The sequence below is a fragment of the Rana temporaria genome, chromosome 1 (assembly GCF_905171775.1).
Source record: "Rana temporaria chromosome 1, aRanTem1.1, whole genome shotgun sequence".
In the NCBI taxonomy this organism is placed as follows: Eukaryota; Metazoa; Chordata; class Amphibia; order Anura; family Ranidae; genus Rana; species Rana temporaria.
The window spans coordinates 686,550,171-686,573,437 of record NC_053489.1 but is presented as its reverse complement, the minus strand read 5'-3'; the positions used below and the strand labels follow the sequence as shown (position 1 = coordinate 686,573,437).

Sequence of the window (23,267 nt, the reverse complement as noted above, 5' to 3'; positions counted from 1 at the left end):
AAATTCCGCAATAAATATCGCATTCGCATTTTGCGAAATTTCGATAAAATATCACGAATATTCTGAGCCAATCAGAGGGCTCCTACCGCAGTTGTCGAAATTCCGCAGTAAATATCGCATTCGCATTTTGCGAAATTTCGATAAAATATCACGAATATTCTGAGCTAATCAGAGCGCTCCTACCGCAGTTGTCGAAATTCCGCAATAAATATCGCATTCGCATTTTGCGAAATTTCGATAAAATATCACGAATATTCTGAGCCAATCAGAGGGCTCCTACCGCAGTTGTCGAAATTCCGCAATAAATATCGCATTCGCATTTTGCGAAATTTCGATAAAATATCACGAATATTCTGAGCCAATCAGAGGGCTCCCACCGCAGTTGTCGAAATTCCGCAATAAATATCGCATTCGCATTTTGCGAAATTTCGATAAAATATCACGAATATTCTGAGCCAATCAGAGGGCTCCCACCGCAGTTGTCGAAATTCCGCAATAAATATCGCATTCGCATTTTGCGAAATTTCAATAAAATATCACGAATATTCTGAGCCAATCAGAGGGCTCCTACCGCAGTTGTCGAAATTCTGCAATAAATATCGCATTCGCATTTTGCGAAATTTCAATAAAATATCACGAATATTCTAAACCAATCTGAGGGCTCCTACCGCAGTTGTCGAAATTCTGCAATAAATATCGCATTCGCATTTTGCGAAATTTCGATAAAATATCACGAATATTCTGAGCCAATCAGAGGGCTCCTACCGCAGTTGTCGAAATTCCGCAATAAATATCGCATTCGCATTTTGCGAAATTTCGATAAAATATCACGAATATTCTGAGCCAATCAGAGGGCTCCTACCGCAGTTGTCGAAATTCCGCAATAAATATCGCATTCGCATTTTGCGAAATTTCGATAAAATATCACGAATATTCTGAGCCAATCAGAGGGCTCCCACCGCAGTTGTCGAAATTCCGCAATAAATATCGCATTCGCATTTTGCGAAATTTCGATAAAATATCACGAATATTCTGAGCCAATCAGAGGGCTCCCACCACAGTTGTCGAAATTCCGCAATAAATATCGCATTCGCATTTTGCGAAATTTCGATAAAATATCACGAATATTCTGAGCCAATCAGAGGGCTCCCACCGCAGTTGTCGAAATTCCGCAATAAATATCGCATTCGCATTTTGCGAAATTTCGATAAAATATCACGAATATTCTGAGCCAATCAGAGGGCTCCCACCACAGTTGTCGAAATTCCGCAATAAATATCGCATTCGCATTTTGCGAAATTTCGATAAAATATCACGAATATTCTGAGCCAATCAGAGGGCTCCTACCGCAGTTGTCGAAATTTCGCAATTATTTTCGCATTCGCAATAGCGAAATTTCGCAAACATTTCATTTCGATAAAATATCACGAATATTCGAATTTAGCGAATATTTCTCGAATATTCGGCTATATATTCGTGATATATCGCGAAATCGAATATGGCGTATTCTGCTCAACACTACTCTCCATTAGGAAGAAGCTAAAGGCAAGTCACCCCGGAGCTAAAGGTTCTCCTTGGGTTCCAAACCTTCGGAGAGGACCCGGGTGGGACTTACTGAATTCAAGGCACGTAAGACAAACGTATAGGCCCAGAAATCGGTCAGAGTGTACGAGTCTCCAAGAAATTTCTCTTTTATCTTCTTCCATGGACTTTCCCGCTCAGTCTCCGATTTCATTCGCTCGCGTAACTTCATCTCCAATCGTTCCATGTCCGAAAAGTCTGACCAGTTTTCTTGCGAATACAGAGAGGACATACACCTGAAACGGGAAAGTGGAAAGTTGGATTTTGATAGGTAAGCTCTCCATGTAACATTTATTCACAACTCAGTATATACAGTACGGGTGAAACCCGAAAAATTCGAATATGGTGCAAAAGTTCATTTATTTCACTAATGCAACTTAAAAGGTGAAAGTAATATATGAGAGAGACTCATTACATGGAAAGCGAGAGGGTTCAAGCCGTGATTTGTCATCATTGTGATGATTGTGGCTTCCAGCTCATGAAAACCCCAAATCCACAATCTCAGGAAATTAGAATATTACATGCAATCAATAAAACGGATTGTACAGAGAAGAATATCGAGACCTCTGAAAAGTAGAAGCTGCATATGTACTCAGTACTTGGTTTGGGCCCCTCAGTACTTGGTTTGGGCCCCTCAGTACTTGGTTTGGGCCCCTCGGTACTTGCTTTGGGCCCCTCAGTACTTGGTTTGGGCCCCTCAGTACTTGGTTTGGACCCCTCAGTACTTGGTTTGGGCCCCTCAGTACTTGGTTTGGACCCCTCAGTACTTGATTTGGGCCCCTCAGTACTTGGTTTGGGCCCCTCAATGGGGCGTGGCATGGAAGCGATCGGCCTGTGGCACTGCTGAGGTGTTATGGAAGACCAGGAGGCTTCAATAGCGCCCTTCAGCTCTTCTGCATTGTTGGATCTCATGTCTCTCATCTTTCTCTTGGCAATGCCCCATAGATTCTCTATCATAGATTCTCTATGGGGTTCAGGTCCGGTGAGTTTGCTGGCCAATCAAGCACAGTAATCCCACGGTCATGTGACCAGGTTTTGGTGCCTTTGGCAGTGTGGGGGAGGTGCCAAGTCCTGCTGGAAAATGAAGTCGGCATCCCCATAGAGCTGGTCTGCGGAGGGAAGCATGAAGTGCTCCAAAAGCTCCTGGTAGACGGATGCGGTGACCCCGGACTTAATGAAGCACAGGGGACCCACACCAGCAGATGACACGGCTCCCCAAATCATCGCAGACTGTGGAGACTTCACACTGGACTTCAAACATCTTGCAGTGTGTGCCTCTCCATTCTTCCTCCATACTCCGGCTCCTTGGTTTCCTCCATTCTTCCTTCATACTCCGGCTCCTTGGTTTCATCCATTCTTCCTCCATACTCCGGCTCCTTGGTTTCCTCCATTCTTCCTCCATACTCCGGCTCCTTGGTTTCCTCCATTCTTCCTCCACACTCCGGCTCCTTGGTTTCCTCCATACTCCGGCTCCTTGGTTTCATCCATTCTTCCTCCATACTCCGGCTCCTTGGTTTCCTCCATTCTTCCTCCATACTCCGGCTCCTTGGTTTCCTCCATTCTTCCTCCATAGTCCGGCTCCTTGGTTTCCTCCATTCTTCCTCCATACTCCGGCTCCTTGGTTTCCTCCATTCTTCCTCCAGACTCCGGCTCCTTGGTTTCCTCCATTCTTCCTCCATACTCCGGCTCCTTGGTTTCATCCATTCTTCCTCCATACTCTGGCTCCCTGGTTTCCTCCATTCTTTCTCCATACTCCGGCTCCTTGGTTTCCTCCATTCTTCCTCCATACTCCGGCTCCTTGGTTTCCTCCATTCTTCCTCCATACTCCGGCTCCATGGTTTCCTCCATTCTTCCTCCAGACTCTGGCTCCTTGGTTTCCTCCATTCTTCTTCCATACTCCGGCTCCTTGGTTTCCTCCATTCCTCCTCCATACTCCGGCTCCTTGGTTTCCTTCACACTCCGGCTCCTTGTTTTCCTCCATTCTTCCTCCATACTCCGGCTCCTTGGTTTCCTCCATTTCTCCTCCATACTCCGGCTCCTTGGTTTCCTCCATACTCCGGCTCCTTGGTTTCCTCCATTCCTCCTCCATACTCCGGCTCCTTGGTTTCCTCCATTCTTCCTCCATACTCCGGCTCCTCGGTTTCCTCCATTCTTCCTCCATACTCCGGCTCCTTGGTTTCCTCCATTCTTCCTCCACACCCAGGCTCCTTGGGTTCCTCCATTCTTCCTCCATACTCCGGCTCCTTGGTTTCCTCCATACTCCGGCTCCTTGGTTTCCTCCATTCTTCCTCCATACTCCGGCTCCTTGGTTTCATCCATTCTTACTCCATACTCCGGCTCCTTGGTTTCCTCCATTCTTCCTCCATACTCCGGCTCCGTGGTTTCCTCCATTCTTCTTCCACACCCAGGCTCCTTGGTTTCCTCCATTCTTCCTCCATACTCCGGCTCCTTGGTTTCCTCCATTCTTCCTCCATACTCCGGCTCCTTGGTTTTCTCCATTCTTCCTCCACACTACGGCTCCTTGGTTTCCTCCATTCTTCCTCCATACTCCGGCTCCTTGGTTTCCAAATGAGATGCAAAGTTTGCTCTCATCAGAAAAGAGGACTTTGGCCCTCTGAGCACCAGACCAGGTGTGTTTTTCTTTAGCCCAGGTAAGATGCTTCTGACGCTGTTTGTTGCTCAGGAGTGGGGTGACAAGAGGAATACGACATTTGAAGCCCATGTCCAGGACCCGTCTGTGTGTGGGGCTCTTAATGCTCTGACTCCAGCCTCAGTCCACTCCTTGTGAAAGTCCCCAACACTTCTGAATGGCCTTTTCCTGACAATCCTCTCCAGGCTGCGCTCATTCCTGCTGCTTGTGCACCTTTTTCTTCAACACTTTTCCCTTCCACAGAACCTTCTATTAATGTGCTTTGATACAGCACTTTGGGAACATCCAACTTCTTTTGCAATTAACTTTTGAGGCTTTCCCTCCTTATGGAGGGTGTCAATGATGGTTTTCTGCACAACTGTCAGGTCCGCAGTCTTTCCCATGTTTGTGATTCCTACTGAACCAGACTGAGAGACCATTTAAAGGCTCGGGAACCCTTTGCAGGTGTTATGTCTTAATTATCTGATTGGAGGGGGACACTTTGAGCCGAGAATATTCCACCTTTTCACAATATTCTAATTTTCTGAGATTGTGCATTTGGGGTTTTCATGAGCTGGAAGCCACAATCATCACAATGATGACAAATCACGGCTTGAACCCTCTTGCTTTGCATGTAATGAGTCTCTCTCATATATTTCTTTCACCTTTTAAGTTGCATTAGTGAAATAAATGAACTTTTGCACCATATTCTAATTTTTCGAGTTTCACCCGTATTTCATTTTCACTGGTTTTGACCTCCATGTAACATGTTTTGTCTGGATGTAAATTGTTCTGCATTTGTTGTCCAATCACTTGATGTCCTGAGGCCACGTTGAAACGTCCCGGACTCATGGCTGCAGCTGCATAAGTTTGGTGGCAATTTTTTTCAGCCAGTGTTCATCTGTTTTAGTAAAAGTGATCCAGGTGGCTCTACATCCTCCTGATCACTTTTATGCCGCATACAGACGATCGGACATTCCGACAACAAAACTGTGGATACATTTCCGACAGATGTTGGCTCAAACTTGTCTTGCATACACACGGTCACACAAATGTTGTAGGAAATTCCGAACGTCAGGAACGCGGTCACGTAAAACACGTACGATGGCGCTATTAACGGGAAGTTCAATACCAGTTGTGTTAGTAGAAGTTTGGTGAGAGACGATTCGCGCTTTTCAGTCCGTTACAGTGTGACGAATGTGCTATCTCCATTACGAACGCTACCTTTACCAGACCGAGCGTTTCCGTCTCGTACTTGATTCAGAGCATACGTGGAGTTTTGTGCGTCGGAATTGTCCACCCACGATCGGAATTTACGAGAACGGATTTTGTTGTTGGAAGATTTGAGAACCGGCTCTCAAATTTTTGTTGTCGGAAATTGGGACAGAAAATGTCCAATGGAGCCCACACACGGTCAGAATTTCCGACCAAAAGCTCCCATCGAACACTTGTTGTCGGAAATTCCAAAGCGTGTGTATGCGGCATTATAGTAGTCAGCAGGGCAGCCCCCCCCCTTCACCGGCACCCCCATGGTGGATCACTGGCTCTACCGTTCCTCCAGGGAGCCCAAGATCACTGAAAAATGTATCATTCATTAAAGCGGGGGTTCACCCTAAAAAAAATGTTTTCTTTCATCCAATCAAGCATACTAGCGTCAGCTACAGTATGCCTTTTTTTTTTTTTGCGCTGTATTTACCATTTAATCCTGCAGTTTCTTTTCAGTAGGCGTTCCTATGAAGAGGGGAACATGATGCCTCTTTCTGAATACAGAACCTGCCTCACTAGGTTACGGCAGCGTAGCGTATGTGAGATACGCTACGCCCGCACAAAGTAACGCCAGGCTTTCTGAATCCGGGCCTATGATTTTAACATGTGTGTCCTGGGGGGGGCAATGTGGCTAAAAACAGTAACTGTTATATTGTACAGGTAACAAATTGCTGTATAAATTGTTATAATCTACATACCATGTTGATCCTGATATACCAGCAATGTAAGTAACGGCACCTAAAAGGTTGAGTTCGGCCAGTTTCGAGATTGTTCCCAGAAAGCCAATCATGGCGCGGACTCCACCCCCCGATCCCAAGACCGCGATTACAGGAGGGTTGCAATTCTTAAAAAAATAAAAAAAAATGAAATGATCATCACTGTTATGTTACAGATGGAATATGTATTGGACAGTGGTAAGAAAGTAATAAAAACACAGCATCATGTGGGGTACAAGTACGGAATAAACCAACATCTGCGCAGAGTTTTCTAAGGCCTTATGCACACGGGACGTTTATTTAACTCTCCTAGAATGCTCAGAAATACTCAGTTTCCAAGCCTTTCAGATGTTTGCCGAGGTGTCCTCTGGCCTTTCCGGCCGTTTCCGAGGCTCTCCAGCGCCCCCCCACCTCTGGCCGCATTCGGTATTGCATGCCATTGAAGTCAATGCGGAACTAATTATTTTCATTTCCATTGACTTTAATGGGGAAACTCGCTTCGATATGCGAGTACTTTGGATTACGAGCGTTCTTCTGGAACGGATTATGCCCGTAATCCGAGGTTCCACTGTACGAATATAGCACACCCTTGTAGGGACTGCTGATGAATCTCCCACCCTGCACAGCCGGGCACACCAAAATTGTCACAGGCACTTCAGAGTCATAGTCAGAGAACAGTCTGTGACTTTGTTTTAGTTACCGTATTTATTGGCGTATACCACGCACTTTTTTGCCCTTAAAATCAGGGCAAAATGGTGGGTGCGCGATATACGCCGATACTCGCTTCCCACGCTGTGTTTGAATCCGCCGCCAACATATACCGAGCGCAGTACACTCGGGTACACTCGGCCAGGCTCGGCTCCCCTCGCGGTTATGCGAGAAGAGCCGAGAGGAGCCGAGCGTGCCCGAGTGTACAACGCGGGAAGTTGAGATCGGCTCAGAGACAGCGCGGGAGAAGCGGGGAGGACACCACGAAGGCCGCAGACGGACACCGGACCGGATAAGGCATGCCGATGGACGCCGGGCAAGACACCAAAACTGTTATGCCCGCATATCTTAGGCTGCATTCTTGCGGTGGACGCTAGGTGGCGTTCCCGTTGTGCTCAGCGTATAGTATGCAAATTGCATACTAACACCGATTCACAACGTTACGTGAGACCTGCGTACGCAATTTACGTTGTTTACATGCGGCGGTTTTCGCGCAAGGCTGCCCCTGCTATTAGCAGGGGCAGCTCATGTTACGTATACCCGTCGTTCCCACGTCGCGAAATTTGAATTTTACGTACTCTGCGTAAGTGAATCGTGAATGGCGCTGGACGCCATTCACGTTCACTTTGAAGCAAATGACATTCTTGCGACGTCATTTGCCGCAATGCACGTCGGGAAAGTTTCCCGACGGAGCATGAGCTCTACGCTCGGCGCGGGAACACGGCTAATTTAAATGATTCCCTGCCCCCTACAGGATCATTTAAATTGCGTGCTCTTGCGCCGGGCATTTTGCCGGCGCGCCCGCGCAATTTACGTAGCTTCTGCTCCGTGAATCAAGGGCAGCAGAGCAAATTTGCGGGGGCGCAGGGCAAAAACGTTGCCCTGCGCCTCCGTAAATTATGCGCAATTCTACCTGAATCCGGGCCACTGAAAAGAGCTTGTACTTCTCCTATGTGGCTACTGATCTCAGCACCACCTCTCCAGGTACTGCCAACCCACTTGGCTGCAGCTTCCCCTTTAACTAGCCCCCCCAGGCTAACTATCACACCAGTCCTCCCAACTGACTCTTCACCAGCCCTACCATCTGACTCTCAGGAGATCTCCCAGGGAAGGATGAAGACTTAAGCACCTCGCTGTCTTTAGGGAGACTGACTACATGTAGCAGTCTCCCCCATTGTTAGTCCCCAGCAGTGCTGATCTACACACTCTGGGGCATATTCTTAAAGATCTGAGGCGGCGGAACGTATGTCCTTTACGTTACGCCGCCGCAAGTTTAAGTGGCAAGTGCCTGATTCCCAAACCACTTACCTGTAAACTTGCGGCGGCGTCGTGTAAAGTCCACCCGCGCAAGCCCTCCTAATTCAAATGATCCTGGTAGGGGGCGTGGATCATTTAAATTAGGCGCGCCCCCGCGCCGATCGTAATGCGCATGCTCCTTCGGGTAAATTACCCGACGTGCATTGCGCTAAATGAAGTCTTGCAGACGTCATTTGTTTTGACTGTAACGTAAATGGCGTCCAGCGCCATTCACGAACGACTTACGCAAACGACGTTAAATTTTCAAATTTCGACGCGGGATCGACGGCCATACTTAACATTGAGTACGCCACCTAGGAGGCATGTTTATCTTTACGCCGCGTATCGCTTACGGAAACGACGTTAAAACACTACGGCGGGCAAGCGTACGTTAGAGAATCGGTGTGACTAGTCATTTGCATATTCTACGCTGACCGCCACCTACCGGTCAGCGTAAATATTGCAGCCTAAGATACAACGGCGCTGGCCGTCGTATCTTAGGCATGTTTAAGTGTATCTCAGTTTGAGAATACACTTAAACATAGGATCGGACTTACGTCGGCGTATCTGCTGATATGCCGGCGTAAATTATTTGAGAATATGGCCCTCTGTCCTCTCTTGCTCCTGTGCCTCCGAAAAGGGCTTCCTCCTCTGTCTTATGGCAGGATCCTTCCAGCACCCAAGCCCCAGCCCAAGGCAAGACACCCCCCCCTAAACTAGGGGGCACTCCTGAGGGCCACCGACAGCCTCCGCAGGACTGTATCTCTGCCTTCCACCTGACTGCTCCTGCTGGCATGGATCATGTCTATTTATGAGGTAAGCCCTGCCCCCTACCAGCCCATTACTGGGGATTGGCCGATGACTCGTAAATATTCAAGGCAGCTCTGTCATGGTCTTACCTCTCTCCTGTCTCCTTCGTTTGACATGTGCTGGCGGCCATCTTGGTTTCTAGGTCTCTTGTAGCCTCCCACCCTGCGGCTCCTCCTTCCCACTGGGAGGAGCTGGATGCCTGGCTCACATATATAGGAGGTCTGTGACTTCAGTTCCTTGCTTGGTCCTCCTGTGTGCACATGCTTCTAGACTGCTGCTGCTTCTGATCCTGGCTTCGTCTGACTTCCCTGCTGGTTCCTGATCCTGGCTTCGTCTGACTTCCCTGCTGGTTCCTGATCCTGGCTTCGTCTGACTTCCCTGCTGGTTCCTGATCCTGGCTTCGTCTGACTACCCTTCTGGTTCCTGACCTCTGGTTTCACCATCCGTTGGACTTTTGCTTTACAGCTTGATTTTCAATAAAGCCTTCTTATTTTCACTTATCTCTTGTTGTACGTCTGGTTCATGGTTCCGTAACAAGCTCCTCCTCACCTCCACCCACTAATTCTAGAAGATTCTCCAATCTTCTAGACCAGGGGGAGGCACCAGAAGGCTGCCAGGATGAGTCACCCAGCCCTGAACGTCTCTGAACCCTGACCCAGATTCCATGGCTCAGACTTGGCTCTGAGCCATGGAATTCAGGGACACCCCCCTTCCCAAAAATCAGCTTGTGCTGTAACAAATCACAGTACAGTGATTGGACACAAGAGGTGGGATTTATGATTTCTCCAATCACAAGCAGGGGGGCGGGGATTGTGCTTCTCCAGGTATTCCCGGCCAGGAACAGGTGCCCGGGACAGACCTGCAAAATGTGGGATTGTCCCAGACAATCCGGGACACGTGGTCACCCTACTTTAGAGACAGAAAAAACACACCAGATGCCTCTAGGAGCAACTGCAAAAACATCCGGTGTGCATGAAGCCTGATAGTAGAAGGCTGAAGGGAAAGCTGACTTATACGAAGGTCACTTCGTCCATTCACACGGCTGTTTTTGGATGTTCTGCATCAAGATTATAAGACAAATACAAAAGAACTATCTTTACCTCTCTAACATTCATGCCTAAGGATGAGAGCGTCTCCTTTACTTTTCTCTTCCTTGCATTGACGGATTTGGTTTCCCCTTCTGATCTGTAAAGTGGAGAAAAAAAACATAAAAAAAAATAATATTACGAACAGAATACAATTAAAGTGATTGTAAACAATCACCTTGTAAAACATTCCATTTAGTTTAAAATAGAAATGACAGGCAAGACATTTGTGTATGAATACCTTTTTTCCCTTTTTTTAAAAAAAGTGATCACATTCCCTCTGTTCTCAGCTGCATAAGAGCTGGGGGGAGGAGAAACGGCAGCACACTGGTCTTCCCAATGATAGGCTGTGCAGCGGGGGCATGTCAGGACAAGTCTGATCATTTGAGGAGAGCAGGCTGAGTTCCCAACATAGCTAGAGAACTGACCATGCTGTGCTCTTCTGCTTAGTCTGGTCAGTTATTATTAGGAAAGTAGAGGGACTGACCGGGGGCCAGATTCTCGTAGATTTGAGGCGGGCGTAGCGTAAGCCATTTACACTACGCCGCCCCAACTTACAGGAGCAAGTGCCGTATTCCCCAAACACTTGCTCCGTAGTTTGGGGCAGCGGAGTGTAATTGGCCCGGCGTATCCCCGCGTAATTCCAAGGGGGCGGCTTGTATTTAAATTAAGCGCGCCCCCGTGCCGTTCGAACTGCGCTTGCGCCGGGCTTAAAATAGCCCAGTGCGCATGCTCCAGTTCTCGACGGAAAACGTCAATGACGCCGACGTGTGCGTCATTGATGTAAAGTCGTATTCAAGAACGACTTAGTAAAACTACGTACCCGACGGGAAAAGACGACGCGGACCCGACGCCATACTTAACATGGCATACGTGGGACTGGCGTAAGGTTACCCCTCATATAGCAGGGGTAACCTTACGCTTACGCAAACGACGGTTACACAACGCGATTTCGTTCGGGAATCGGCGTATCAGGCTCATTTGCATAAACAAATGAGACCTGAACGTAAACGCCACCTAGCGGCCGGCAGCGAATTACATTTAAGATCCGACGGTGTAAGTGACTTACACTAGTCGGATCCTAGCCTAAATCCGGCGTATCTTGTTTTGTGAATACAAAACAATGATACGCCGGCGGGAAATTCGATTTACGCCGGTGTATCAGTAGATACACCGGCGTAACTTGTTTGAGAATATGGCCCAGGATCAATAAGGGATTTCACACAAAGGAAGCAATACAAAGAGAAAAGGAGACTTTATCATACAAGTACATGGTACCAGTGGCGTAGCGTGGGGGGGCCAGGGGGTGCGTGACCCTGGGCGCAACATTGGGGGGGCGAAATCCTGCACCCGTTTGTGTCACTTTTCAAAATTCTGTGAAATTCCATTAACTGTGTCACCGGGACCCCAGCCGCCATTTTGCGACCTGTGATTGGGCAAATGTGGTCATGTGCTGCGGCTGGCCAGTCATTAAACGCGGGCGGGGCATGTGTGAAGGCTGCTCCTGGAGTGCTGCCCGCCACACACGCTTCCTTAAGCCATCTTCTCCTTCACCCTCCTGAGTCCTGACCGCGCCGGATCTGGAAGGAAAGGAGGTGCAGTGGGACGTCATCTGGGACTGAGTGGAAATCTTTCTTAAGATGATCGATGGACGGCAAAAAACGGAGGTGAGTCACGAGTGAGCCTGTGAAGGAGGCAGGGAGCCAGGGAGCCATCTCAGATCATGGGAGCAGCCGCCGGTCAACAGCACTGCAGTGAGGGAGAGTCATGCCACTGCACCGCCGTGCCATGCCAGGTGTTGCTGTTGCTAATGCCATTGCCAGCCGTTGTTATGCTATTGCCAGCCGTTGTTATGCTATTGCCAGCCGTTGTTATGCTATTGCCAGCCGTTGTTATGCTATTGCCAGCAGTCGGTATGCTATTGCCAGCAGTTGTTATGCTATTTCCAGCCATTGTTATGCTATTGCCAGCAGTTGTTATGCTATTGCCAGCCGTTGTTATGCTATTGCCAGCCGTTGTTATGCTATTGCCAGCCGTTGTTATGCTATTGCCAGCTGTTGTTATGCTATTGCCAGCAGTTGTTATGCTATTGCAAGCAGTTGTTATGCTATTTCCAGCCGTTGTTATGCTATTGCCAGCAGTTGGTATGCTATTGCCAGCAGTTGTTATGCTATTTCCAGCCGTTGTTATGCTATTGCCAGCAGTTGTTATGCTATTGCCAGCCGTTGTTATGCTATTGCCAGCCGTTGTTATGCTATTGCTAGCCAGCACACACGCAGCATCATGCCTGTGTCCCTAAGTACAGTTACATGCCAAAAGCCCCCTCCAAGCCTCCCCCCTCCTACTGCTGCATGATTAATAATTTACAGGCTGCATAGAGTTTTGTGTAGCGGTCTGTGTGTATTGTATAGTGTAGTGGGTAGTGTACTGTATTGTGTAGTGTGGTGTGTGTATTGGTCTGTGGGTAGAGTATTGTGTAGTGGTCTGTGTGTATTGTGTAGTGTAGTGGTCAGTATAGGAGTCAAGTCGGTTAGTGCAGCCGTCAGTGTGTATTGTGTAGCAGTCTGTGGGTAGTGTATTGTGTAGTTTGTGTAGTGTAGTGGTCAGTATAGGAGTTAGGTAGGTTAGTGTTGGTCTGTGGGTAGTGTATTGTGTAGTTTGTGTAATGTAGCGGTCAGTGTGTATTGTGTAGCGGTCTGTGGGTAGTGTATTGTGTAGTGGTCAGTTACGTATAGGAATCAGGTAGGTTAGTGTAGTATAGTGGTCAGTGTGATGTGTATTGGTCTGTAGGTAGAGTGTAGTGTAGTGTGTAGTGTAGTTTGTGTAGTGGTCAGTATAGGAATCAGGTAGGTTAGTGTGGTATTTAGCGGTCTGTGGGTAGGGTATTGTCTAGTGGATAGTGTAGTTTGTGTAGTGTATTGTGTAGTGGTTAGTGTAGTGGCCAATGTGGTGTATTGTGTAGTGTGGTGTGTATTGGTCTGTGGGTAGAGTATTGTGTAGCGGTCAGTTTGTATTGTGTAGTTTAGTGGTCAGTATAGGAATCAGGTAGGTTAGTGTAGTGTAGTGGTCAGTGTAATGTGTATTAGTCTGTAGGTAGAGTGTAGTGTAGTGGGTAGTGTATTTTGTGTAGTGGTCAGTATAGGAGTTAGGTAGGTTAGTGTAGCGGTCTGTGGGTAGTGTATTGTATTGTGTATTGTAGTGTAGTGGTCAGTATAGGAGTCAGGTAGGTTAGTGTAGCGGTCAGTGTGTATTGTGTAGCGGTCTGTGGGTAGTGTATTGTGTAGTGGTCAGTATAGGAATCAGGTAGGTTAGTGTGGTGTGCGCGGTCTGTGGGTAGAGTATTGTGTAGCGGTCAGTGTGTATTGTGTAGCGGTCTATGGGTAGTGTATTGTGTAGTTTGTGTAGTGGTCAATATAGGAATCAGGTAGGCTATTGTGGTGTAGTGTGGTGTGTAGCGGTCTGTGGTTAGAGCATTGTGTAGTTTGTGTAGTGGTCAGTATAGGAATCAGGTAGGTTAGTGTGGTATGTAGCGGTCTGTGGGTAGGGTATTGTGTAGTGGATAGTGTAGTTTGTGTAGTGTATTGTGTAGTGGTCAGTGTGGTGTATTGTGTAGTGTGGTGTGTATTGGTCTGTGGGTAGAGTATTGTGTAGTGGTCAGTGTGTATTGTGTTGTGTATTGTGCAGTTTAGGGGTCAGTATCAGGTAGGTTAGTGTAGTGCGGGACATTCTTTAAATTTTTCATTAAAGTTGTTGAGCGGGGGGAGGTTGCCGCGGATCGAATTTGTTTAGTGGGGGGGGTCTAAGTAGTTGAGCGGGGGGGCGGATCTAAGTTGTTGAGCGGGGGGTGTCTCGGATTGAAGTTGTTGGTTGAGCGGGAGGGGGCCGCGGATCGAAGTTGATGAGCGGGGGGGGGGGGCATCTTGGGAGAGGCATCTTGGGATATGCCCCAAGATGCCTCTCACCTGTGCACAGCCTGTCGGATCTCCGCTTCCCTTCAGCTGCCGCAGTCCACACAACGCTCCGGTCATTGTAGCATGTCTACCCTCAGACCTTTTCCTCCTCCTTCCGTGCTCCCCCTTCTTGCACAGCTTCCTGTGCGGGAAAATTAACCCTTTCGCGGGACTGCGGAAAGATGCAGTCTGTGCGGGAAAGTCTGCGGGTTGGGAGGTATGTCGATGCAGCCATGAGGGCGGGCAGGATTTTCAAGTCGGACTTGCCGGGATTAGTAGTCCATAACCATTAAATTTTCTCAGTTAACCGGTTGCTGCCATGAGGGGTACTGCAGGCCCCGGCCTACAACAGTTTTATCTTCTAAAATTAACTGGGACTTATTCAGAGTGAGGCCTAGTCATTTTCTGATGGCGTGACATGATTACTAAGACTGTGACAGGAAGAAGTGTTCTGAGGTAAAAGTCGGTCAAGCGGTGGAAGAAGTGTTCTGAGGTAAAAGTCGGTCAAGCGGTGGAAGAAGTGTTCTGAGGTAAAAGTCGGTCAAGCGGTGGAAGAAGTGTTCTGAGGTAAAAGTCGTTCAAGCGGTGGAAGAAGTGTTCTGAGGTAAAAGTCGGTCAAGCGGTCGAAGAAGTGTTCTGAGGTAAAAGTCATTCAAGCGGTGGAAGAAGTGTTCTGAGGTAAAAGTCGTTCAATCGGTGGAAGAAGTGTTCTGAGGTAAAAGTCATTCAAGCTGTGGAAGAAGTGTTCTGAGGTAAAAGTCATTCAAGCGGTGGAAGAAGTGTTCTGAGGTAAAAGTCGGTCAAGCGGTGGAAGAAGTGTTCTGAGGTAAAAGTCATTCAAGTGGTGGAAGAAGTGTTCTGAGGTAAAAGTCATTCAAGCGGTGGAAGAAGTGTTCTGAGGTAAAAGTCGGTCAAGCGGTGGAAGAAGTGTTCTGAGGTAAAAGTCATTCAAGCGGTGGAAGAAGTGTTCTGAGGTAAAAGTCATTCAAGCAGTGGAAGAAGTGTTCTGAGGTAAAAGTCGGTCAAGCGGTGGAAGAAGTGTTCTGAGGTAAAAGTCATTCAAGCGGTGGAAGAAGTGTTCTGAGGTAAAAGTCGGTCAAGCGGTGGAAGAAGTGTTCTGAGGTAAAAGTCGGTCAAGCGGTGGAAGAAGTGTTCTGAGGTAAAAGTCATTCAAGCGGTGGAAGAAGTGTTCTGAGGTAAAAGTCGGTCAAGCGGTGGAAGAAGTGTTCTGAGGTAAAAGTCGGTCAAGCGGTGGAAGAAGTGTTCTGAGGTAAAAGTCGTTCAAGCGGTGGAAGAAGTGTTCTGAGGTAAAAGTCGGTCAAGCGGTGGAAGAAGTGTTCTGAGGTAAAAGTCGGTCAAGCGGTGGAAGAAGTGTTCTGAGGTAAAAGTCGGTCAAGCGGTGGAAGAAGTGTTCTGAGGTAAAAGTCATTCAAGTGGTGGAAGAAGTGTTCTGAGGTAAAAGTCGTTCAAGCTGTGGAAGAAGTGTTCTGAGGTAAAAGTCGGTCAAGCGGTGGAAGAAGTGTTCTGAGGTAAAAGTCATTCAAGCGGTGGAAGAAGTGTTCTGAGGTAAAAGTCGGTCAAGCGGTGGAAGAAGTGTTCTGAGGTAAAAGTCGGTCAAGCGGAGGAAGAAGTGTTCTGAGGTAAAAGTCGTTCAAGCGGTGGAAGAAGTGTTCTGAGGTAAAAGTCGGTCAAGCGGTGGAAGAAGTGTTCTGAGGTAAAAGTCGGTCAAGCGGTGGAAGAAGTGTTCTGAGGTAAAAGTCGGTCAAGCGGTGGAAGAAGTGTTCTGAGGTAAAAGTCATTCAAGCGGTGGAAGAAGTGTTCTGAGGTAAAAGTCATTCAAGCGGTGGAAGAAGTGTTCTGAGGTAAAAGTCATTCAAGCGGTGGAAGAAGTGTTCTGAGGTAAAAGTCGGTCAAGCAGTGGAAGAAGTGTTCTGAGGTAAAAGTCATTCAAGCGGTGGAAGAAGTGTTCTGAGGTAAAAGTCGGTCAAGCGGTGGAAGAAGTGTTCTGAGGTAAAAGTCGGTCAAGCGGTGGAAGAAGTGTTCTGAGGTAAAAGTCGTTCAAGCGGTGGAAGAAGTGTTCTGAGGTAAAAGTCGGTCAAGCGGTGGAAGAAGTGTTCTGAGGTAAAAGTCGGTCAAGCGGTGGAAGAAGTGTTCTGAGGTAAAAGTCGGTCAAGCGGTGGAAGAAGTGTTCTGAGGTAAAAGTCATTCAAGTGGTGGAAGAAGTGTTCTGAGGTAAAAGTCGTTCAAGCTGTGGAAGAAGTGTTCTGAGGTAAAAGTCGGTCAAGCGGTGGAAGAAGTGTTCTGAGGTAAAAGTCATTCAAGCGGTGGAAGAAGTGTTCTGAGGTAAAAGTCGGTCAAGCGGTGGAAGAAGTGTTCTGAGGTAAAAGTCGGTCAAGCGGTGGAAGAAGTGTTCTGAGGTAAAAGTCGGTCAAGCGGTGGAAGAAGTGTTCTGAGGTAAAAGTCGGTCAAGCGGTGGAAGAAGTGTTCTGAGGTAAAAGTCATTCAAGCGGTGGAAGAAGTGTTCTGAGGTAAAAGTCATTCAAGCGGTGGAAGAAGTGTTCTGAGGTAAAAGTCGTTCAAGCGGTGGAAGAAGTGTTCTGAGGTAAAAGTCGTTCAAGCGGTGGAAGAAGTGTTCTGAGGTAAAAGTCGGTCAAGCGGTGGAAGAAGTGTTCTGAGGTAAAAGTCGGTCAAGCGGTGGAAGAAGTGTTCTGAGGTAAAAGTCGGTCAAGCGGTGGAAGAAGTGTTCTGAGGTAAAAGTCATTCAAGCGGTGGAAGAAGTGTTCTGAGGTAAAAGTCGGTCAAGCGGTGGAAGAAGTGTTCTGAGGTAAAAGTCGGTCAAGCGGTGGAAGAAGTGTTCTGAGGTAAAAGTCGTTCAAGCGGTGGAAGAAGTGTTCTGAGGTAAAAGTCGGTCAAGCGGTGGAAGAAGTGTTCTGAGGTAAAAGTCGGTCAAGCGGTGGAAGAAGTGTTCTGAGGTAAAAGTCGGTCAAGCGGTGGAAGAAGTGTTCTGAGGTAAAAGTCGGTCAAGCGGTGGAAGAAGTGTTCTGAGGTAAAAGTCATTCAAGTGGTGGAAGAAGTGTTCTGAGGTAAAAGTCGTTCAAGCTGTGGAAGAAGTGTTCTGAGGTAAAAGTCGGTCAAGCGGTGGAAGAAGTGTTCTGAGGTAAAAGTCATTCAAGCGGTGGAAGAAGTGTTCTGAGGTAAAAGTCGGTCAAGCGGTGGAAGAAGTGTTCTGAGGTAAAAGTCGGTCAAGCGGTGGAAGAAGTGTTCTGAGGTAAAAGTCGGTCAAGCGGTGGAAGAAGTGTTCTGAGGTAAAAGTCATTCAAGCGGTGGAAGAAGTGTTCTGAGGTAAAAGTCATTCAAGCGGTGGAAGAAGTGTTCTGAGGTAAAAGTCATTCAAGCGGTGGAAGAAGTGTTCTGAGGTAAAAGTCGTTCAAGCGGTGGAAGAAGTGTTCTGAGGTAAAAGTCGGTCAAGCGGTGGAAGAAGTGTTCTGAGGTAAAAGTCGGTCAAGCGGTGGAAGAAGTGTTCTGAGGTAAAAGTCGTTCAAGCGGTGGAAGAAGTGTTCTGAGGTAAAAGTCATTCAAGCGGTGGAAGAAGTGTTCTGAGGTAAAAGTCGGTCAAGCGGTGGAAGAAGTGTTCTGAGGTAAAAGTCGGTCAAGCGGTGGAAGAAGTGTTCTGAGGTAAAAGTCGGTCAAGCGGTGGAAGAAGTGTTCTGAGGTAAAAGTCGGTCAAGCGGTGGAAGAAGTGTTCTGAGGTAAAAGTCATTCAAGTGGTGGAAGAAGTGTTCTGAGGTAAAAGTCGTTCAAGCTGTGGAAGAAGTGTTCTGAGGTAAAAGTCGGTCAAGCGGTGGAAGAAGTGTTCTGAGGTAAAAGTCATTCAAGCGGTGGAAGAAGTGTTCTGAGGTAAAAGTCGTTCAAGCGGTGGAAGAAGTGTTCTGAGGTAAAAGTCGGTCAAGCGGTGGAAGAAGTGTTCTGAGGTAAAAGTCGGTCAAGCGGTGGAAGAAGTGTTCTGAGGTAAAAGTCATTCAAGCGGTGGAAGAAGTGTTCTGAGGTAAAAGTCATTCAAGCGGTGGAAGAAGTGTTCTGAGGTAAAAGTCATTCAAGCGGTGGAAGAAGTGTTCTGAGGTAAAAGTCGTTCAAGCGGTGGAAGAAGTGTTCTGAGGTAAAAGTCGGTCAAGCGGTGGAAGAAGTGTTCTGAGGTAAAAGTCGGTCAAGCGGTGGAAGAAGTGTTCTGAGGTAAAAGTCGGTCAAGCGGTGGAAGAAGTGTTCTGAGGTAAAAGTCATTCAAGCGGTGGAAGAAGTGTTCTGAGGTAAAAGTCGGTCAAGCGGTGGAAGAAGTGTTCTGAGGTAAAAGTCGGTCAAGCGGTGGAAGAAGTGTTCTGAGGTAAAAGTCGTTCAAGCGGTGGAAGAAGTGTTCTGAGGTAAAAGTCGGTCAAGCGGTGGAAGAAGTGTTCTGAGGTAAAAGTCGGTCAAGCGGTGGAAGAAGTGTTCTGAGGTAAAAGTCGGTCAAGCGGTGGAAGAAGTGTTCTGAGGTAAAAGTCGGTCAAGCGGTGGAAGAAGTGTTCTGAGGTAAAAGTCATTCAAGTGGTGGAAGAAGTGTTCTGAGGTAAAAGTCGTTCAAGCTGTGGAAGAAGTGTTCTGAGGTAAAAGTCGGTCAAGCGGTGGAAGAAGTGTTCTGAGGTAAAAGTCATTCAAGCGGTGGAAGAAGTGTTCTGAGGTAAAAGTCGGTCAAGCGGTGGAAGAAGTGTTCTGAGGTAAAAGTCGGTCAAGCGGTGGAAGAAGTGTTCTGAGGTAAAAGTCGGTCAAGCGGTGGAAGAAGTGTTCTGAGGTAAAAGTCATTCAAGCGGTGGAAGAAGTGTTCTGAGGTAAAAGTCATTCAAGCGGTGGAAGAAGTGTTCTGAGGTAAAAGTCATTCAAGCGGTGGAAGAAGTGTTCTGAGGTAAAAGTCGTTCAAGCGGTGGAAAAGTGTTCTGAGGTAAAAGTCGGTCAAGCGGTGGAAGAAGTGTTCTGAGGTAAAAGTCGGTCAAGCGGTGGAAGAAGTGTTCTGAGGTAAAAGTCGGTCAAGCGGTGGAAGAAGTGTTCTGAGGTAAAAGTCATTCAAGCGGTGGAAGAAGTGTTCTGAGGTAAAAGTCGGTCAAGCGGTGGAAGAAGTGTTCTGAGGTAAAAGTCGGTCAAGCGGTGGAAGAAGTGTTCTGAGGTAAAAGTCGTTCAAGCGGTGGAAGAAGTGTTCTGAGGTAAAAGTCGGTCAAGCGGTGGAAGAAGTGTTCTGAGGTAAAAGTCGGTCAAGCGGTGGAAGAAGTGTTCTGAGGTAAAAGTCATTCAAGTGGTGGAAGAAGTGTTCTGAGGTAAAAGTCGGTCAAGCGGTGGAAGAAGTGTTCTGAGGTAAAAGTCGGTCAAGCGGTGGAAGAAGTGTTCTGAGGTAAAAGTCATTCAAGTGGTGGAAGAAGTGTTCTGAGGTAAAAGTCGTTCAAGCTGTGGAAGAAGTGTTCTGAGGTAAAAGTCGGTCAATCGGTGGAAGAAGTGTTCTGAGGTAAAAGTCATTCAAGCGGTGGAAGAAGTGTTCTGAGGTAAAAGTCGGTCAAGCGGTGGAAGAAGTGTTCTGAGGTAAAAGTCGGTCAAGCGGAGGAAGAAGTGTTCTGAGGTAAAAGTCGTTCAAGCGGTGGAAGAAGTGTTCTGAGGTAAAAGTCGGTCAAGCGGTGGAAGAAGTGTTCTGAGGTAAAAGTCGGTCAAGCGGTGGAAGAAGTGTTCTGAGGTAAAAGTCGGTCAAGCGGTGGAAGAAGTGTTCTGAGGTAAAAGTCGGTCAAGCGGTGGAAGAAGTGTTCTGAGGTAAAAGTCGGTCAAGCGGTGGCAGAAGTGTTCTGAGGTAAAAGTCGGTCAAGCGGTGGAAGAAGTGTTCTGAGGTAAAAGTTGGTCAAGCGGTGTGCTGGAGGAAGAGATGTTCTCAGGTAAAAGTCTGTCAATTTCAGGGTCGGCCATCTTGTCCTTTCTAAGAAGTGAGACGCAGTTACTATACTCTTTGAAGTATTAATCTGTACTATGGGCATCCCATTTCCCTTCCCCCAATCAAGTTCAATCCCCTAATAAAATAGCAAAAACAAGCCAGAGACTTTTCATTGTCTAAAGGAGTGTGTCTAATGGATGTCTGGCAGCAGGGTGAAATGTGAGGATGTTGTAACTCGTAGCAACCAACCGCTACATATATAATAAACTACAAATAAGTAAAAATGCCTTGACTTACCCGTCTACAATGTCAGCATTATCCTGTGAGAACACAAAAGACACAATTGTGAGGTTCAGAAGCAATCCGGTGATGCAAACCAAATGGAAAAATACAATTTTATTCCACAATCAATGAAAAGTTCTTGTGCCCCCCGGAGGACGTTTTGCAGTTTGTGGCCCACCGACATCGCCCTTTATTCCTCTCATTTTATCTCCACAAGTCAATGGAAATTCCAAAGCAGTTAGCAGGAGGCTCCATGGAAAGGAACTCAGAAAGATCTTGAAAGCAAGGGAAGGTGTTTTATAACAAGTCCAGAAATATTTGCCCGCTGGAAAAAGGCCCGGCGGGCAAATGTATGCTGGAATCCTGTCCCCTCGGGCTTACACACGACCGAACATGTCTGCTGAAACTGGTCCGCAGACCAGTTTCAGCAGACATGTTCGGTCGTGTGTACGGCCCATTACAGAATTCTTCTAAGCGGTAAAATCATAATTTATAAGATACAAACACAGCAAATTTTGCAAAATTCTTGCTAAATTTATACTGAATGTTACAGCGTAACCTGTATTGAGTTAATAAATATCAAATATTTGTCAATTTTAAATTGCGCCTCTTTTGTGAAATGATGAAAATCTAACGTATGCAAAACTGTATGTAACCACATTTTTCAAAAACTCTTGAGGTTTTAATTTTTCCCTAACAGCTTTCAGAGTTTGTAAAAGACCCCCCCCCCCAAACTATATATTTTCTAAAAGCACATGCTACAGATTTTTTTAGGCCCCATGAAATTTGCGCAAATGTCTACCAAAACAATATTTTCACTACAAAAACACTAATGCCGCGTACAGACGGTCGTTTTTTGTGATGAAAAAAAACGACGCTTTAAAAAACGTCATTTAAAATGCCAGTGTGTGGGGCAAAACGTAGTTTTATGTCTTCAAAAAAACGACAAAAAAAAATTCGAACATGCTTGAATTTTTTGTGTCGTTTTTCAAAGCGTTGTTTTTTGTTTCACGGAAATTGACCGTGTGTAGCAAAAAACTACGTTTAAAACGACGTTTTTAAACCCGCGCATGCCCAGAAGCTAGTTATGAAGCGAGCTTCAATGGAAAAAAGTGGTGAACGTAACCTCGCTTTGCTAGAGCATTGTGAAAAAACGATGGTGTGTAGGCAACGTCGTTTTTGAAAATGAAGTTTCAAAAACGTAGTTTTATTTCATGATTTAAAACGTCGTTTTTTTTTCATCACAAAAAACGACCGTCTGTACGCGGCATAAGGCCCGGACTCACAAAGCACTTACGCCGACGCATAAAAAGATACGCCGACGTAAGTGCAAATGTGCGCCGTCGTATCTGTGCGCCGGACCCACAAACTAAGATGCGCCTAAAAATAGGCTTCATCCCGCCGACGTAACTAGGCACAATTTGGCTGGATGCATGGTGGCGCTCCCATTGATTACCCATTCAAATATGCAAATGAGTGAAATACGGCGATTCACGAACATACGTGCGCCCGACGCAGTGCATGTAAGTTGTACGTCCGGCGTAAAGTTATTCCACATAAAGGAGGTGTGACTCAGCAGCAGACATGCAAAGGTCTGCACCAGGGAACACAAGCCGGCGTATTTTACGTTGGACGTGTCTGGCTGGGCGTAGGTTACGTTCACGCCGTACGCAGTGATCCGGCGTAGTTTAGGCAGTTGTTCCGACGTGGTTGTGAGCATGCGCAGGGGGATGCGTCCACGTCTCGGCGCATGCGCAGTTCGTGATACGTATCTGTCTGGCGCTCCGCCCATCATTTGCATGGGGTCACGCCTCATTTGCATGGCTCACGCCCACTTCCACCTATGCCGGCGTACGCCTTCGAAACCCAGCGCAGCGTTGGGAGCACTGGCTTGGTGTATTCCATGCTTGCCTCTCTGCGCTGCATTGGTGTTGCGTATATTGTGTGGGCTACGGCGGCGTAATGTGCGCCCGCTCTCTGTGAATCTGGGCCTAAGTTTCTACTAAGGCCTCGTTCTCATGGGTTGTACTAAAGAGGATATGTTCATGGAGGACTGTATGGAGGGCTGTGGGAACGATTTGGGCAATATCTGTAGATGAGGTTGGTGATGTCGATGGGGGCGATGTTGTGAATGGCCTTGTATATTGTGGTTAGCATTTTGAATTTTACACAGTGGGGGAGGGAAAGCCAGTGAAGGGATTGGCAGAGAGGAGCAGCAGTCATGGATCGATTAGAAAGGTATATTAGGCTGGGTACTCACGAGCAAACATGTACGGTGAAACCGGTGCGTCGGACCATTTTCACCGTACATGCCTGCCAGAGGGCTTCTGTACGATGGTTGTACTAACCATCGTACAGAAGTCCGCGCGTAAACACTACGCGGGGCGTGTCCGCGTCGTCGCCGCGACGATGACGCGGCGATGACGGGGCGACGTGGGCGGGCCTGCCATTTAAAGGCTTCCACGCATGCGTCGAAGTCATTCGACGCATGCAAGGGACGGCGGGCGCTCGGACATGTACGGTAGGTCTGTACTGACGACCGTACATGTCCGAGCGGGCAGGATTCCAGCGGACGGTTTTAAAACACGTCCAGGAATATTTGTCCGCTGGGAAAAGGCCCGGCGGGCAAATGTTTGCTGGAATTCGGCCCGCTCGCGCCCACACACGACCGAACATGTATGCTGAAACTGGCCCGCGGACCAGTTTCAGCAGACATGTTTGGTCGTGTGTACGGGGCCTAAGACTAGCAGCAGAATTCATAATAGACTTAAGGGGGAGGAGCCTGTGTAAGGGTCGGCCATTAAGGAGAGAGTTGTAGTAGTCAAGGCGGGAAATAATCGCGGAGTGAATAAGTTGCTTTGTTAATAGCAATGTTTTATTGTAAATATAAAAAAAAAAACGAATCACATCTTAAAGTTTAAAAACCGGCAATAAATCAGACATGATTAACCTCCCTGGAGGTATGATTCTGTCTGGAATTACGTACCAAAAGCGGTACAATTATTTTGC

At 47.3% G+C, this 23,267-nt stretch overlaps 1 protein-coding gene across 1 annotated transcript in view; it reads right to left on the bottom strand.

Annotated features, from left to right (window-relative positions):
- The window catches only part of LOC120946099 (cytosolic phospholipase A2 gamma-like), a gene marked incomplete at its 3' end in the record, with an annotated part of 99,083 nt that extends 78,726 nt beyond the window's left edge, over positions 1-20,357 (bottom strand). Inside the window, exons 1-4 of the mRNA XM_040360856.1 lie at positions 20,274-20,357; positions 10,107-10,191; positions 6,175-6,320; positions 1,616-1,817 (exon numbers count right to left, since the gene is read on the bottom strand). Coding sequence (XP_040216790.1) covers positions 1,616-1,817; positions 6,175-6,320; positions 10,107-10,121 — 363 coding nt within the window. The remainder of the gene's footprint in view (positions 1-1,615; positions 1,818-6,174; positions 6,321-10,106; positions 10,192-20,273) is intronic.
- Positions 20,358-23,267: the final 2,910 nt, after the last annotated feature.